This window comes from Accipiter gentilis, chromosome 15, assembly GCF_929443795.1.
Source record: "Accipiter gentilis chromosome 15, bAccGen1.1, whole genome shotgun sequence".
Classification (NCBI taxonomy): domain Eukaryota; kingdom Metazoa; phylum Chordata; class Aves; order Accipitriformes; family Accipitridae; genus Astur; species Astur gentilis.
In genome coordinates this window covers 18,170,374-18,188,717 of record NC_064894.1, presented here as the reverse complement: position 1 = coordinate 18,188,717, position 18,344 = coordinate 18,170,374, and the positions used below count along the sequence as shown (strand labels likewise).

The window sequence follows — 18,344 nt, the reverse complement described above, 5'->3', positions numbered from 1 at the left end:
AAGACAGAAAAAAACTTTTTTAGACTAAAAGAAATTTCTATTTTGAAATAATTACTTAGTACAGGAAAGCAGCAGTGTTTAAAATTACATTAATAATTAATATTGAGGTTGAGATTACTAAAATGCCATGTATAGGAGAGACTAGCCTTAGGGTTAAAAATCATTGAACAAGAAAATCAGAGATCCATGTCTAACTCCACAGTCAGATTTCTGTTCTGATAACTGTGCATATTATTTAATTTTTCTGTGTCTTGGGTCTTAGCATCTGAATGTTAAAGCCATTTTACTGCTGTTTCAGCATAACCAGCTGTAATTGAAGTGCAAGGCAATAATCAGCTTTATTGTTTTCCTTAAATATGCTAAGTGAGCACGTCAGAGCACGGGTGTGAATGTCTTTTATAGTTAGTTTCAAATAGCCAATCCCAATTCAGCCTATTTCCAGTAACAATTCTTTTCTAATAATGGCTTTTCAGCACTGCAGTGAAAAAAAGTCCTCTACCCCATCCCACACAGTTCCACAAGAGGGAATCAATGTGGTGCTGAAGTTCAGAAAAGGCCTTCAGTTCATGGGAAGGTTTTGATCTTGAAGATCACCATAACAAGGTGAAGAAAATAAGGGGTTTTTCATACCACCTGAGTACTTAGCAGCTGCAGCATACAGGAGCTAGGAAAAAAAAAAAGGGAACTGTCCATTCCTTCCCTCACCTCTGCACCTAATGTGTGAAAATATAAGGAAAAAAATAATTTATCTGAAGAAAATATTGAAAATTAAGAAAACATTAAGTCGTTTATGTTAGATTTGCCATGTTTTTCTGGTCTCTGGCAACATGTAACATTCCTTTACATATGTGGCTCTATTATGATACACATAATACTAAGTTATTACTTAGTTTTCTGAACATGTTTTTTTAATATTTTCAGAAAGCTTTATCTTTAATTCAGTGTGATGATGGTGACAGCAATGACAATTAACAGTCCTCAGCATTTCAAAAGAATTCTTGTAATAGTGTGAAGTATGATCTCTCAAGTGGCTGACATCTATGAGCAGTGCAGCTTAATGAGGGTGAAGAGGAAAAGAGATATCTCCTACAGCCAAAGGACAAAACACCTTTCATCAAAACTGTCAGAATCAATGATAAAAGAAGCAGTAGAATACATTAGCAATTTCTAGCTATACCACAAAATATCACTGTTGTTTCAAACTATACAAAACTAAATAAAAAAAAATAATATCTACTAGAAATCAAAATGGATTTGGTTGGAACAGAAACACAAATGAACATTCTAAACTGTAATTTACACTAGGTAAGCACATTTATTTTTGGAAACAAAAGCAGTTATATTTTTGCTACAAAAAATGGTAAGAGTGCAAGAGAGAAGAAAAATCTGTATTTGAAGCTAAAATGTATTAAGATGGGAATATTTGAGCTGAGACTGATGTAGAGCAATTCACAAAGGGGTTGGCATCTTAAGTGCATTTCACAGTGTTCATCCACGCAGAGGACAAAATATGTGATACTGAAGTAGGAGTAAAAGTGTAGTTAAGTTTGGATAAATCTGAATTCTGATTTATGCCCCATGCAAGATGTGATACTGATTATGTCTCCATTTTCCTGTTTTCATTTTTCACTTAAATAGTTTTCCTGTCACATTTTTCTATATTTGAAAATAGTGAATAAAATTTTCCAGTCTTCATGAAAGAATTGTTTTGATTGTAAGTTCCCTAGCCAATTTTCCATAATATTTAAATTCTTACATTTATTCAAACCCACAAAAGCAAAAAAATTTAAAGTACCATTTGGAATATGTTCATTGCTAATGCAGTAATTTCTGGAAATACTACCTCTTCTGTTCTTTAGGCTTATAGAAAAATACTCTAAAGTACCTTATGGATTTATTTTATTTTTATTTTAAACTTACAATTTTCTTTTTTAATACCATGTCTTGTTGCAGTAAGTCCAAATTCAATTCTTGGCCAAAACGGGGTAGCGGGCTGTGGTACATGTTTTCCTGAAAGGTGGGCTGGACTCATGCATTCTGTTTAACTTGATGACATTTACTTTTCTTTTCAGAAAAATTAATTAAAAACTCTATTTAACATGCTGTGCTAAGCTATCCCATCTCACTCTGTATCTTTGATAGGATTTATATACAAGTTCATTTACTTGCAGAGAGGTTTCCCAGCCACCCCTTCAAGAACAACCAGTACTGTGAATTCTGCATCTGCTTTGTAGAACCAGAAAAAAATGCTAGTTAAAATTGCACAAGTCAAACCAGTATAAATATACAAAAATACACACAGGTATAGTTTTCAACTAAATGTCATCTAATATAAATCCAATTTGAGGAATCACTATCAATGGAGTAACTTAATAGTAGTTTATAATTTAGTATTTCTGCGCATTCTATAGAGACATTAGTCGGCATCCGTGGTAAGGAATAGTCCTGATAGCAACCTTAAAAGGTCACCATGTCTTTTTGTTCTGTCCAGCAAAAACAACAACAAACCACCAAACCTCATGAGATGGAGTTTCCACAGCCTTTCAAGAATACCTGTTATTTTGTTCTAACCTAAATGTTCCTAGCTAAATAATTTCTGCTACAATTTTGAACATGTCTTTAACTCTGCCATTTAACATAGAGGAAAGTTTGTTTCCTTTTGCAGGACCTTTTTGTCTACTTCACCTAGACTAAACCAACACTCTTTTTAGTCTCTCCTCCCAGGTCATGTTTTCCTAAGCCTCTGAAGAACTCTCATCTTTCTTGAGATCTGCTGCAAAGAGCAATGCAATATGGTGTGATGCCTTTCTTATGTAGATTAAATTGGAATTACCTGGGAATTTCTTACACATTAAATTCCAGGTCATACCTCTGAGTACAACCTCATGCTTTCTTTCTTGTAATGCCATTGTTGGCTTATCCACAATGACCACATCTTATGTTCAATACATAACTATTAAAATACTTTAATCGTATTTTCTAGAGTATTGCAACTTCTGAGCTTATTACTTGCATATGTAATTCGTATACTCTTCATACCTGAAAATGAATCTTGTAAGTATTTCTTTTCAGTTTTGCAGTAAGCTGTAACCAATCTGTTTTAGGCCTTATTGCTCTTTTTTGCATCCATTTGACAACAGCTGCATAAGGAACCTATTTCTCTAATTGGCATATAAGAATGTCACCTTGAACAATATGACTTTCTTAACTCCATATTTATCACATCTACTTCATTTTCCTTACCCACAAGGCACGTTGATCGGTTGAAGGAGGAAGTTTTACATTATTTGCTCTTGATAAAGCAAACTTAATAGTTACTCATCACTTTGAGACCTTTTACGTGTTTACAAGTAAATAGTTTATTTTTCCAGCACTTTTCCAGGAATAGAAATTCAGCTGACCAGTCTATTAAAAAAAGCAAACAAACCATCATACTATAACTTCACTTTCTTCTACCCAATTTTAAGCAGGTTCCAAGTTAGGAAAGTAGTTATTAGGAATAGGTGGATGATTTAGATGTTAAGTGAACAGAAGGAACCAAGATAAATGTACTTCAAAATTTGGACAAATATCTAAGTTGCAATAAATCTGAGCTTGTCTACCTTTTCCAGACTTCCAGAACTTCACGTATCATTCATGAGCTCTCAGAAGGTAATTATTAACAGATCTAAGATTGCTTCATTTCAAGGTTTTGCAAAAGTGTCTTACTGAATTGATTTGAAAACTTAGGTCCCTTGGCAACTGTTGTTTTGTTTTATTCAGTTTCAGTATTCTTTAATAAATCATCAACTGATCTGAATCTTCTTTGGTTTAGACTCCAACTAATTCTGTTGGCAGAAATTCCAGTTTTAATGACATTCACTTTCTTAAATTCTATTCAGTATATTTTGCTGTTTTGCACTTCCCTAATAATAAACCATTATTTTCCATTCCCAGGCATTGATTCACTATCAGAAATATCACAAAAAACATCTTATACATGGCCATTCAGTACTTTCAGTATTTAAAAAGTCAACATACATTATAATGTCTTTCAAAGAATATTGTAAAAACTGCGCCCTTCTATACTTCTTTTCCCCGTAAATACCTAGTTTGAGATATTTGTGGATTTTAAAACCTTACCTTTGTTAATTGTTAGATGATTCTAAAAAGGATAGGAAGAAAAAGCCTTGTCCACTTAATTTTCATGGTTTAGTGGTTTGTTTTGGATCTTGATCCACAGCAATGCAAATCACAATAACAATACTCCTTTGTGCTTTTTATAATTACACTGTTGCTCCCAACAGATGTCTCCTACTGTATTGTGGACTGAGTACCCCAGGTTATCTTTAAGAAATCTCTCCCTATTTCCGCCTGTTGTCTATTCTTGAACAAACTTTACCCTTCTATATCAAAATTTCAAACCTGAAATATATTCTACTGCATCCCAGCCATGTCAGTTTGTAAGTTTCTGTTCTATATCACCCAAATTGAAATCTTCTCTTCTAAACTCAGGTGAAATACACTGTTATTGTATCAATTGTTAAACATTCAAATACAGCATTCTCAACGAATTGAATTCCTTCTTTCTCATTCCCCTAGGAATAGACCTTAGTTATACAGATGCGTTTATAAAGGAGAACAGCTTTTCACATAAATCGAGATGTTGCTTAATTCATTTACAGAAGAACAGAGACAAGAAGGTGTCATGGTTTAACCCCAGCCAGCGACTAAGCACCACGCAGCTGTTCACTCACTCCCCCCCACCCAGTGGGATGGGGGAGAAAATCGGGAAAAGAAGTAAAACTCGTGGGTTGAGATAAGAACAGTTTAATAGAACAGAAAGGAAGATACTAATAATGATAATGATAACACTAATAAAATGACAACAGTAGTAATAAAAGGATTGGAACGTACAAATGATGCGCAGGGCAATTGCTCACCACCTGCCGACCGACATCCAGCCAGTCCCCGAGCAGAGATCTCCGCCCCTACTCCCCCAGTTCCTATACTAGATGTGATGTCCCATGGTATGGAATACACCATTGGCCAGTTTGGGTCAGCTGCCCTGGTTGTGTCCTGTGCCAACTTCTTGTGCCCCTCCAGCTTTCTCTCTGGCTGGGCATGAGAAGCTGAAAAATCCTTGACTAAATTTAGACTAAACACTACTGAGCATCAACTGAAAACATCAGTATGTTATCAACATTCTTCACATACTGAACTCAAAACATAGCACTGTACCAGCTACTAGGAAGACAATTAACTCTATCCCAGCTGAAACCAGGACAGAAGGCCTTTTCAGACCATTTCATTTTATATCCACCTTTTCAGTTGCCTGTTCTCTAAAGTTTCTTAAACACCCTTTCTCATCTTTATAGTGCACTATTCTCCTTGAAGAGAAATTTTCTCCCTAGCCAAGATTTACTTTGAATCACTTACAAGCTTTTTTTCCTTAATCCTTTAGCATTGTTGCCCACCTACCATCATCCCACATCCAATTTACCCCCAAGGTATTTATTTCACTTTTTTGTAAAGTTATATTAACTGCAAAGGTGAGAATTCTTTTTTATTAGTAGTACAAGGAAAAAAGGCAATCATCTAGTTCAACTGCCTGACCACTTCAGGGCTGACCAAAAGTTAAAGTGTGTTATTAAGGACATTGTCCAAATGCCTCTTAAACACTGGCAAGCTTGGGGCATCGACCGCCTCTCTAGGAAACCTGTTCCAGTGTTTGACCACCCCCTCAGTAAAGAAGTGCTTCCTAATGTCAAGTCTGAACCTCCCCTGTCACAGCTTTGAACCGTTCCCACGTGTCCTATCACTGGATCCCAGGGAGAAGAGCTCAGCACCTCCCTCTCCACGTCCCCTCCTCAGGAAGCTGCAGAGAGCAATGAGGTCGCCCCTCAGCCTCCTTTTCTCCAAACTAGACAAGCCCAGAGTCCCTAGCCACTCCTCATAGGACATGCCTTCCAGCTCTTTCACCAGCTTTGTTGCCTTCGTCTGGATGCATTCAAGTACCTTAACATTGTTCTTAAATTGTAGGGGCCGGAACTGCACACAATACTCAAGGTGAGGCCACAACAATGCTAAAGTACATTGGGAATAAGATAATGTGAATTTTAATACTGGTCCCAAGAAAGAAATTGTGGTTTTATTTACAAATCAATGCTACTTGTATACTAAAGTAAAAATATCAATAAATTGACATCTTTCTTTTTCCTTCATTTGAATTAAAGCACAGAGTTCAATACTGAAGACCAACACAAAACATTTTTATTTCTGAAGTAATTTTTTCCAGCTTTTACTTTGGCTTCTGTTCATAGATGCAACAGATTTTTTGTGTTTATACTCATTCACCCAAGACCAAAACAAATGTTAATTAAGAAAAATCACAGAACCCTGTTTATATCAATTTGATCTGCCTAAAGCATTAGTTGGCAATACAAGTGTCACCATAATTGAAAGGCCTCAGCATCTAACTGTTCATGTATTCTTTGTTTTGGAGTTCTCTGAGATTCACAAACTTATTTAGAATTTATCTAGTCTCTTTTCTTTAGCACAAAGATTAGAATATATACTTGAAATTAAGTTACTGCTTTGAGACCAATTAAAACCATTAGGATATGCAGCTGATGAACATACTGTGTTTTTTCCACTTTTCTTTCTTAAAGACAATTGACTGTAGCAAATCTGTAAATCTGAAATGACTTAATTAGTATCCAGGGACAGTTTAGTGGGATTTAATTAACAAAGACACCATAAATTACTTTAAGGAAAAAACCCCAAACTAACCAACCTCTCATTACATCCTGCTAGTTTGGTTGGGGGGAGTGGGGGTGTTGGTGGTTTTGGTGTTTGGGGTTTTTTTAATGGGAAATTCTAGTTAAAAGAAATATACTTTGCCATTTAGAATGATTTCAGAAAGCAATACTTATCTTCAGACCAGCAAGAAAAGTGTCCTAGAGCCTCATTCCAATTTTTTGTCTGCACAACAGATGGACTACATTAAAAAAAAATAATCTGGAGAGCTAAAATAAAGGGAGAGACTAAATCATAGAAGGAAACAAAGTATAGCTATTATTTAATGCAAAAAAAGTCAGGGGCAGGAGTATTCACAGATTCACAGAAAAAGGTCTCACACATATTTTCTTCCCCGAAAGACCAGACTCATCTGCCTACTGTCACAATACCTACTCCATAAAATACTACCAGGGCAGAAGGCTTTATTATAATATTAAAACCTTTGCGCATTGTATAATTTTTATTTCTATTAACTTGTCCCCACTGTAACAGACTGCATCTCTTCTTACTGAGACAAGACAGAATTAAGCTTTCTAGTTTATTCATCTGCTTCATCCTATTTGTAGAGGCTTGACTCTTCCTTATTACACTGTGTTCAACCTGATCTTTGCTCTCTCTAGTGTTATTGATCATATCCCTTTAGAAGCATCTCTGTCCATTTCAGCATGACACGACCTCCATTTTCTCCTGTGCCAAGTTATCCTGCTTTCCTCATGACAGGCTCCTGAACATGTGAAGCAGGTATGATCATCACAGAACAACCTAGTATTCTGAGGTCCAGACTGGCATGAGGAGCAATAGCCAGACTCCATAGGTTAATCTTCTCTGACTTAGCCATTTCTGCATCATAAAGCTGGGGAGGGTTGGGGGCAGAGTCTAGTTGCTACCCATAGTGCATGAAAAGCAACTTCTTTATGTCTTTTCTTAGATTAGTAGCAAGATGTACAGCTATTCCTCCACAGAGAATACAGGGAGAATATTTCGATGAGGGATACAACCCAGTAATGGGTGTTCTTTGTGGCAATCTTTTAGGTGTGCAGATGTTCATTATTGCAAAGGAAGCCTGGTATTCCAAATTTCTCTCTTATTTCAAAATTGGCTTTAACCGTGGACTGACTTCCTCTGTACCACCTTCGTACCACACAGTCTCAGCTCAGACTGGATCCAGATCAAATACAAGTGGTGGCAGTCTATTTTGCACATCTCATCACATGGACGTTGTGAAGGCAGCTACACTAAGGAATGAAAAGCACACAAAAACTCTATGGAAGATTGCATCTACGCTTACATAGAGTACCTCGTTTAACAGTACAAAAATGCTCTGTTAGAGCCACGTAACTGGCTTTCCTTCCTATAAGATAGGAGCATGGAGGATCGCATACAATCGGACACAATGGTGTTGTCAAGAGGCAGCTGAAGTGTGCACTTGAAGTATCAGTCCCCAGGGCATTCCTGGGAATGACACTAGAGTTAACATGGGGTTTTACTGACTGCAGTGTGTCAAATAACCACACAGCTTTTTCCATTTGTGTTTACTCAAGAAGACATATCCCATTCTGAATGAATGAAGAACAGGGACACAGCTGTTATTAGAATGCTTTGAAGTGGATGAGGTATCTTTCCATTACTACAGAAGTAAAACTTCAACAATTCCTTAGAGAATTCATAAAATGGAGCCCTAATAATTAAGATATAAAGACATTTTGAAAAATTAAAAACAAACAAACAAACAAAAAATCATACTTTCCCTTGGAATGGACCTACAGTCTTCCAGGATTTTGGCACATGGGCAACTCCCCATAATTTATCTTGAGAAGAATCCAGACATAGTTTATGCGTGTTTTCTAACTTTTCTTCCTGTCTATAATGAAAGTATCATCTCCCCTTGTATCCATGTTTATAAAGTAATAATAGAAATACATAAAGTAAATTTGTCCCCCCAATAATATTAATTTTAACAGTTAAAAAAAAATCACTGTAACTGCTATACCAACATATGATTGTCTTGACAAGGGTGCACTTTGGGGAATTTTCCGTTCAGATAAAGGAAATCCATAACACTAAAATTATCATTAAATAAAGCTTGCATTATCATCTTAAACACCTTTTCAATAAGGGAGAGTAAAATGTCAGTGATTAAAAGAGAAATAAAGGAGGGGAAAATAAGAATGATATCCATCTTACATTAAGGAACCTCTGGCCAAATGGAAGAAACAGTTATAAACAGTGATAAATGTTTTGTCTTCATTGCCTTCATTTTAATGGATTTGAAATTAAGTCTTAAATGGCACAAGGAGTCTTACAACACAGTTTCTAAATATTAGGTGAAACTATCATATTTAGCTTCAGCCCTAGGTTCACAACTGAATATTTATATTATCCCATGGCAGGAGATAACCTCTTCTTCAGCTGAAGTAACTACTTCCTTTCAAAAGGTTCCCCTCCCACTGCCCCTTGCTTCAAAACCCACCAGTTTGCAGTTGAGCTCTAACAAGATTTAAACCCTACTTCTTTAAGACTGATGGTTTCTCATAGCTAAGAGTTGTTCCCATATGTACTTCAAAGGCAAGCGATGGTGTGGACTTCTCAGCAGTGTGTTGTGCTTTTGAAGTCTTTGAATTATCCATAGGACATGCTACTAACAAAGAGAAACTGACAGTCTGAAAAAAGTAGAATTTAAATATACTTACAGCAAATGCCACAAAAAAAAGGAGAGGATTACCTTTTTAAAACTAATTCTTTTTTCTGTCTTTTCAGACAGGAACAGATCTCAAGAAAAAAAAGATGTTGTAGCTGGGATTACTGTTTATCAGGAGGAACAACCAATATCATAATATGAATGGTCTAGCCACTCCAGAAAAAAATATAAATTTAATGCAAATATTTCCTGAAATATTTTTATGCTTTATAAATAAACTAAATAACTCAATCTCCTTATTCATTGTCAAATTTATTTAAAATTTATTTGAAAAGAGCTCATGGTCTTTTTTTTTTTCCTCTTAAATGTTAACAGTAGTTGCAGGTAGGTCAAGTAGATCACAACATACACACGAAAAACTTTTTATCCATCTTCATTCCTATTTCTACTTACATCCTGACTTGAAAACTTACTTTATGAAAAGATCAGATCTAGAATGACTGTTAACAACATATCTTTTTCAGAAAACATGGAGTTTAGAGAGCCCATTAAACATGAAATTTTATATTTTTTTTTTAGGGGGGAGAAAATTACTTGAAAATATTGAGCAAAGCGGTTTCAAAGCGTTAAAACATACAACTTTTCTAACTGAAAGGCCTGTTTTAAAAGGTAACCTGTTTGTTGTAAAAATAGTCTCCAAATTATTTAAATCAAAGTGAAATATTTCCAATTTATGTAAACCTAAGTCTATAACTGTTTCACTGAACCACAAATAACTTTTTCAATCACCATTTGATTAAAATTTGAGGCTTTTTCACTTCCTGCCCTATTTCAGAATAATAATATATATATATAAAATTAAAAAAAACCATGAATAAACAAACTACATATTTCTTGCCTTAAGTCTGGAAAGCTAAACTTTAACTTTTAGGGAGGCAGCCTCTAAACTTCAATGCCTTGCTTTTTTTAAAAAGACATGAAGAAAAAAATCAGTTATAAATAATTTTATGCACTGCCATCTCTGTTCCCTTCTCACCTCTTGATAGCTATATACGCATCCTGTTGAACTTAGATAGTAAGCAGGCATTCTGTCCTGCTGTAACTGCTGTTTATCTAGCAGAGTTAGTCTTCACTACAGGTAGCCTCACATGTAACGCATTGTTTCTTGATCTTATTTTTTTATTTCTGATTTAGATAGATAGTAGAATTACGTAACAAGGGTGTCAACAATCTTCCAGTTCACTGAACCGTGAGAAGGGTTTGAGGCTCACCATGCTCTTTTCTTGCCAATGACAGTTCAACCAACATGGAAAAAGTTCGCAACATTTCAAAAAGTATTAAATATGTCCCATTTGGCTAAGGACCTTCCTTGTATCTTCCATTACAGTCAGATTTTCCTCTGACCAGGGTCTTAGTTCTGACTGCCACTAGGATAGACCTCAAATCAAACTTAAGTTTTTAAAACATTTTTCAAAGTTGTCACTGTCAAGGTAAAACAGAAGGGCAAAACAAATTTTAGGGCAAGGGAAAGGTAGCAAACTGGTATATTTCTGCTGGAGAGTCGGTTCATTTTTAACTCGGGTAACTCATCTGCAAAACAAGCCTCCAAACTTCCTTTGGTTTCAAGTCCAATTGCAGGGCTCCTCCTGCAATTCTATCCAAAAAAACCAGATACTGAAATTCCAAACAAATACGGTATTTGTTTTCTAACTTAACTAATGCTAGAAGCAGTGCTAGAATTTAGGTCTCCTATTTCACCTGGCATACTAGTACATCTTTCAGGTTACCATATTTTTCTTCAAAATTTAAGTTTTAAATAAAGTCAAAAGACATAGCTGTTAGTAACTGGTAAGACACTGCAGAAAACACAGGTAGAGCGTGACTGATTTATTGACAGCTGTGAGCTAAAATGCACAGAATTCAGCAACTGAAGCATACTTATGAGAATACTTATGCTAATAAATCCACATTATTTGTTATACACTACCTTGCCAACAGAAATTCTTGTAATTTAGTTAAGATTTCTTAAATTAAGAAATATGAGTAGTGACACCCCTCCTCCCTCTCTTTGAACATGTGAATGTATCTGCACATAGTCTAAAGCTTTAGCCTTACCGGTGCTGTCATCATAAACAACAGTAACTGTTTTCCACTTGAAGAACTGCACAAGGTCAAGGATGGCACGGCTGAGTGAAGAGAAATCTGGATAGAGGCTGACATAGAAGGAGTCCTTGTTGTCTGACACCTGATGTTTCCAGCGGGTCTGGATATGTGGAACACCCAAAGCGTTGCAGATGGATTGCACAGCATTAGCTGAGGAGCTATGGGATGGTCCGAAGATAGCAGCCACCCCAAGGGACAGCTGATCGCAAGCTGAAGAGGAGACAGAAGTCTGTCAATGACGAGAGAAGGCAGTGTGCCAGAAGGTTTTGCACAATTCATTTTAAACAAAAGGCACTCCATGAAATATAACTTTTATTGCTGGCAGAGCTCCCTTCTTGTGTAACACACTCACTTGCACAGATTTCAACCTCGGAATACATTTCTAAGCTTCCACTATGAGCTGATGAATAGCAACACTTAACATCGAAATAGTGCTCAGCTACGTTTAATAAACACTTCTATGTCAGTGGAAGCCACAAAGGCCAGCAATTGTGTATCTTTTAAAAAGCACTGACAAGAGAAGAGATTTATGCTCAGCTGCATCTTACATTTGGAAAGGGGCCATATGGGGCAGTATTCTAACCTAGGCTCTTTAAGCATTAACTTCTTCCTCAATCAATCAACACTATTTCTACTGAGATCCTAATTACTCGGGAATTGTACGTGTTAAGTAGATTCTAGTTTAGTATCAGGCAAATGATTGATTTTCTTGAAATGGACATTTGAATTTCTGTATCTGAAAAGTAGGCATATTGACTAGAAAAATTTAAAGGTCAACATTTTCCCTAAAAGAAAATTAAATTGCTATCTGCTAATGAAAAAAAAAAAAAAAAATCAGCATCCCCTCTTCAACACCGGAAATACTCAGTTTTCTACACCTATATTAGTAAATAAAACAGGCTCTGAGAGTCACTGACACGATACTGCTGCATTCAAGTGGCTTAGCTCTCCTCTTTCCAATATAGGTTGGCCCTACCTATACTGTGCATTAGCAGTCTCTGGTCTGTATTATTTCCCACAGCATGCTCCAGTATTATGTTGTAGATTATTAGTTGGAACATGCCAAAAAGAAGGCAGGAAGATTAGTCAATACTGCAGACCAGTGTTTCAGCCCATGTCCTGTTCACTACCATAGACATAATCTTTATGAGTATGCAGTTATGAAAACCAACAGATTCTGTATCCTAAGAAAACATCCTATTTGGTAGCAAGAAGTAATGGAAAGTATCTCCCTAATCCAATCTCGATGCGACTATTTTTATGAGGATTGATTAATTAATATTGTTACTCCACCATCAATGTTCCTGACAGCTGAGGATACAAGCAATAGAAATACATCTTGCTGCATTACTTTTCTCAGCAAGTCAAAATTAATTGTGTTATTGTGCACATCCTTTTCAACATAATGAAAATATTGCTAAGTCTTTCAAGTGCATTCCAGAAACTATGCTGGCACACCTTTTTATTACTGCAACGTACCGGTGGTTTAAATGAACTTCTCATATACGTACAGGATCTCCATTGCATTTCTGAGCGTCAGATCAGGGCCTAAATGACTAGCTTGATAAAAAAACATTTATGCTAATATTGCCCTTCCTAAGAGTAATCAACAAGCTTTATGCAAATGTCAGTAAATGGGATCACTAACAACAGCAATAGCTAGCAGATGGCTTTTCAATGGGCGCTTCCCCTCCCCCCCCCCCCCCCGTTTCTGAGATTTGAATAATGCAATGCTTTCACACGTGATTTAATATGGCACTGGCTTTATCAGATGCATACCAATTTTTCTAGTGCATTGAGGGATATTTTGTTTGCATTTACATTATTCTTCACTGAAACAGTATCTTGGAAATACCATCTTGCCTTCAGATTGCTCTTTCATATAGTACCTTTAAAAATCCATTAATATTTCATCTATATTCAACTTCAAAAGTATGTGTTACTCAGAGGTCTAAGCGGGCTATTTCTGATGCAGCGCCTGCCTGCTCACTAATGGACATAATCATGAACCACAAAATGAGTCAAATGCTTAAACCTCATTGTTAAAACTCTGCTTTGGAGCCATCATAATAAAATGAACCATTTTATGTTAACCTTTAGCCTTTGATTCTGCACTAAAGCACCTGTCAGCACAAATGTAGTTGGCTGTGTTGTGAATTGATGAAGCAAAAAGCTATTAGCACTGGAAGATTACACGGATTTTGATACAGCCTGACCAGTTACAAATAGAGAGTTGCATTCTCATCCAAGATGCAAGTGGAAACAATGAATACATACAATCTATTCAATATATCCAATCCATGGCACATTGCCATTCTAACTTCAGCTATTATAGTCTATCAAGATTTAGCAACATAATATTAGGGCTAGCTCACACCTTCAAGCAAACCCCAAGTAAGGGCTAAAAGTAGTTTCACTGTCTCAGGAAAGAATTAAAGATTGCAGCACAAATTTCTCTGCTGTCTACATCCTCCCTCAGGAATGGAGAGAATCTGTCCCAATAAATTTCACAGGACAGTGTGTGCTGGAGTCAGGAAGCAGTTGAATTTAGAAGATGAGGAAGAAAGGAGAAAGAAGGGGCCAGAATTAAGGAGCAGCCCATTTATTCACTGTTGGCTGAGATGGAAAGAGTAGTCTCTCAGAACCTGCTTTAATCCAACATCCAAAACACCAGAATAACAACTCAAAAATACTTTGTTAAAAGTGTTGTTTGCCTCTCTCTTCTTCCACACACTCTCCTCTGCAAAGAAACCATCTTGCTAGGCATAAATACTTAGCCCATAATATTTTTCATAAATCAAAGCATCTTACAATGACTAAACTGTGTGTATTTCTGTACGAATATGGATATTGTCTATTTTCATACCTAACAGCCTATATTAGAATTATTTAGCAAATAAACAGATAAAATGGGTTAACAAGATTAGGTCTCTATGTTACAGCAAAAGAGAAAATTTTCTCGTATTTTTTAAACTGAATCAGTATTATATTACACTTTTAGGATGTATTTTGTGTACATTCATCCTGACACAGCAGCTTTTCCCTATGTAGCATTTCTAATGTGGCATCAAACGTTTTCATTCATCTTAGCCCACTATAACACCAGAAATCCCTTATTGTGTAAAGCTTTCATTATTTAACAGTTGGGAGTGGCAGATCACTTGGCAAATTTAGGCTAGAAACCTGTCATAAGTAGTACAGGATGACCTCTGATTCTTTCATCCTTCTTATTTTCTCCTTAAACATAACATTCATATGAAATTGGCTCTTCAATTTATAAAAAAAAATGTTTTTAAAGAACATGTAATACAGTGTAAAATTCAGTCCTACTGAGTTCTGACACCAGGCTTTGTATTTTCTCCTGTAAATACATACTGAACTTGTTGGGGTGTGTACTTTTTAGGATATGGCAACGCTGCAGTACAACTTGCATCTATTGTCATAGACTTGAACGTAAAACAATCTGAAAACTTCAATTTTTGTGAGAATCAAAGATTTGAAAATTTAGGAAAAGTGTTCAAAACTATTTTTGACTTTTAATTTTTCTTTAAACAGATCTTTTATAGTTAGGAGAAAAAAGCTGAACTCGGGCCTAGAGATTTACCTGATAGCAAAATTCTTAAGCACAGACTTAATATTTAGGCTTATTTTTATGCCTTGTTGACAGAAGATGCACAAAATTACAACTATTTGTTCCCCTTTGAAGCCCACACCTGATTAACTATGAGACATTCATATGCTAAAGGTATTTGTGTAGATGTACTTAAAGTGATTGAATGCTTAAAATTGGATTGGAGCCTTCTTCCAGGTTCACTAGAATTTGGAGGCACTTGGCATTTTCCAGGACAAAGTCTGGAGATAGTGTTTTCTCACTCCAAAGGAGCTGGTCTCAAAAACACCCTAGTCACAAAGCTCAGAAAAATTTATTTCAGATTTTAAATATTTAAAGAAATAGCTTTTAGACAGGGGCACTGGGAGCAAAGGTGACAATGTAATTTTCAAGCAGGTACCATTACAGTCTTCAAAGGGTGGTCTTTAAAGCAGTTCTTTGATGTCAGCCACCAACTTGTACAGTCTCATTGCACATTGCATATGGCTTTATTGGACAGATATTTTTTCAGGTAGATAAGCCAAGTGAGTCTTAGTTGCTCATTAAAAAAATTAAATATGCAAAAGGTTACCTTTTTTGGATGCTTCAAAACTGTCATAGAGATTTATCTTTTGGGTGTCGTATGTTAATGTGGTGTTTGGCAGAAGAGTTCTGTTTCTGTTGATTGTGTTCACAGCAAATCTGAAGGCTAATTCTTCTGCTCCCATTGGACCAGATTCCACACACTCAAAAATGCCTCCTGGTAGTGGGAGAAAGAAGAAAGAAAAAACCAAACCACTAGTAAGCCAAAATGGCATACAAGTACAACTTTAATCATCAGTTTGGGAAAAGATTCATCAGCCTGAAATTTTTAACTTAATAAACCTCATAGAGTGCAGCTCATGAAATTATCTCATGATTTTGGTGAGGTTTGGGTCAAACCATAAATAACCCAGCAACAAATCAAACTTACCTTAAAGAAAACCTGTTTGGTTTTTTTCCATACAACATCCATTTTACTATTGTGAATAAGAACAGTGTGGCAATATGAACTAACCACACTATTTAGAAGCAAAATAGGAGAGGAATGAAGAATAAGTAATTACTCTTTTATGTAGTTAAACTTGAAATTCTTACAGTTACTACTTCCAGATCAACCACCACCTACGTGTATGTGGCAGGGGGGAGGGAGATTTCTGGATTCTTGTTTTCTACTGTTCTAGACTTACGATACAACTATAATGAACCGAAGAGTTCACTGGAAATGCAACATATAAAAGAGCATGGAACTGGGATGCCCCAAACTGCCTCCAGAAATGAAGATGTATACATATTTTAGCACGACTGTGTGCCTGAACTGATAAATATGTTGAGCAAAGGGTTCAAATGTTGCTTTTTTGTACTAAGCCATATGTACACATTAACCTCATTCTCAACAAGTACAGCAATCTAAGCAACTACACCCTGCATAAGGTCTATCATGCAATGAAAACATCCCCAAACAAAGCATACTGCTGGAGTAGGACATGCCTCAAATGATAATTTCTAGAACTCTTCTGAGCCAGCCTTCATCTTAAATGAAGCGAATAAGTTTGTGAAACAGTGCTGTGCTTCAGCTGTTCTTTTCCTCATTAATGAGATATCGTTGCCCATGAAATGTAAATTTATACATACTTTGCGGTAACATCATTTATTCTTGGGTCTGGAAAGGCCAAGGATACAGTGACAATAAAAGTAATTTGATATGTCCTTATTATGGAGACATAGAGTGCCTCAGAAAAACAATGAGTATCCATATGGTCTCTTTGGTCCTCATGCTAACAGCATCTGTCAATACTAATGGATGGCCAATGGCCATCATCTGAAGATCACTAATTACAAGCCAAGCATTGTATCTGTGCAAAAAATGTTTTTCTGCTTGCTTTCTCCTAGCTTGTGCTTATTCATTTCCAAAGTAATGTTGCTACCTGGCTTTGTATTGTCTAAAAAAAAAAAAAAAAAACCAAAATTGTTCAACACTCCACTTTCTCAGCAAGAAGCTCTCAGAATCTGAATGTACAGGAACTGAGTCAGACTGAACTTCACAAACTACAGTCAGTTTGTAAACAGTCTTGTTGAGTGGCCAAGTAGATAAACCATTTCTAAAACAAAAAGAATGTGTATTTAGTTAGCAGCTGTCCCTTTCTGATACTATTAAACATGGAAAGGCTTTTCACTTTTGCAAACCTCATGCCTCTTCCAACCTATTTCTCACTACAGGATGGAGATGTTAACTTTTTTCCTGCAGATGAGGTCTTAAATTCCTGGTGAGAGCCCTAGGGACAGATGCTCAAATAATATTAATTTAAAAGCACAAGCACTAACCCCTGAGTTGAGATGTGACTAATAATTATTTAAACATTAGTCATTTAAAACTGAGAATGAGGCACTGATGGGAAAGGCAGATGCTTAAGAAAAATTTAGATACATAGGGAAATGATCTAAACTGACTGAGTATAGAATGTGTATATAATCAGTAACCAATATTAACAATACTTCAGAAGCTAAAGCAAAAGAAACTTGGATAACATTCAGGTAAATATAGGCTTAGTACACTTTAAAACTAAAAAAAATTACCATGTTTATTTGCACAATAATAAAATATTAACCTGAAAGGCAACCTACTGCTTTTGAAATTAATGAAGTGCTCTGCTCAGGAAAATGTAGTCTGATAGACAAGATTTTGGGCTGCTTAAGATTTACGGCACCTAAACATTATAAATTAAACTGTGACATATAGGAGGAACCTATTTTGCTTTGGGGCAAATTTTTTGCTGCAGAAAGCTAAAAATTAGTGAATAAATGATAAGTATTAAGAGACAAAAAAAATAAAAAGACATTTCCATGAACATAATAAAAACAAAGATGGATTTTATAGGCTTTCCTCAGGCATCTGGAAAGCAGTTATTCAAAGATGTTTGAATAAATCAGCATCACACAAACAGTTATTAAAAAAAAAAAGATTATATCCTAAGTTACAATGGATTCATAAAGGGAAATAAGCATTACAATACCTCTTTATTCTCCCCGAAATTTTTACATTAGAAGATTTCTTCCTTAATTTCAATGTGTCTGAAGCTCAAGACAATCTTCCTTATTTATTCCTGTATTTTTTATTCTGCCCATTTCTAAATT

The 18,344-nt window shown here is 35.8% G+C and overlaps 1 protein-coding gene across 2 annotated transcripts in view; it reads right to left on the bottom strand.

Moving 5' to 3' along the window:
• GRIK2 (glutamate ionotropic receptor kainate type subunit 2) overlaps positions 1-18,344 on the bottom strand; it is a 424,554-nt gene that overhangs the window by 273,391 nt on the left and 132,819 nt on the right. For both annotated transcript variants that reach the window (XM_049818325.1, XM_049818326.1), the window contains 2 exons: positions 15,763-15,930; positions 11,534-11,791 (listed from right to left, as the gene is read on the bottom strand). In XM_049818325.1, coding sequence (XP_049674282.1) covers positions 11,534-11,791; positions 15,763-15,930 — 426 coding nt within the window. The remainder of the gene's footprint in view (positions 1-11,533; positions 11,792-15,762; positions 15,931-18,344) is intronic.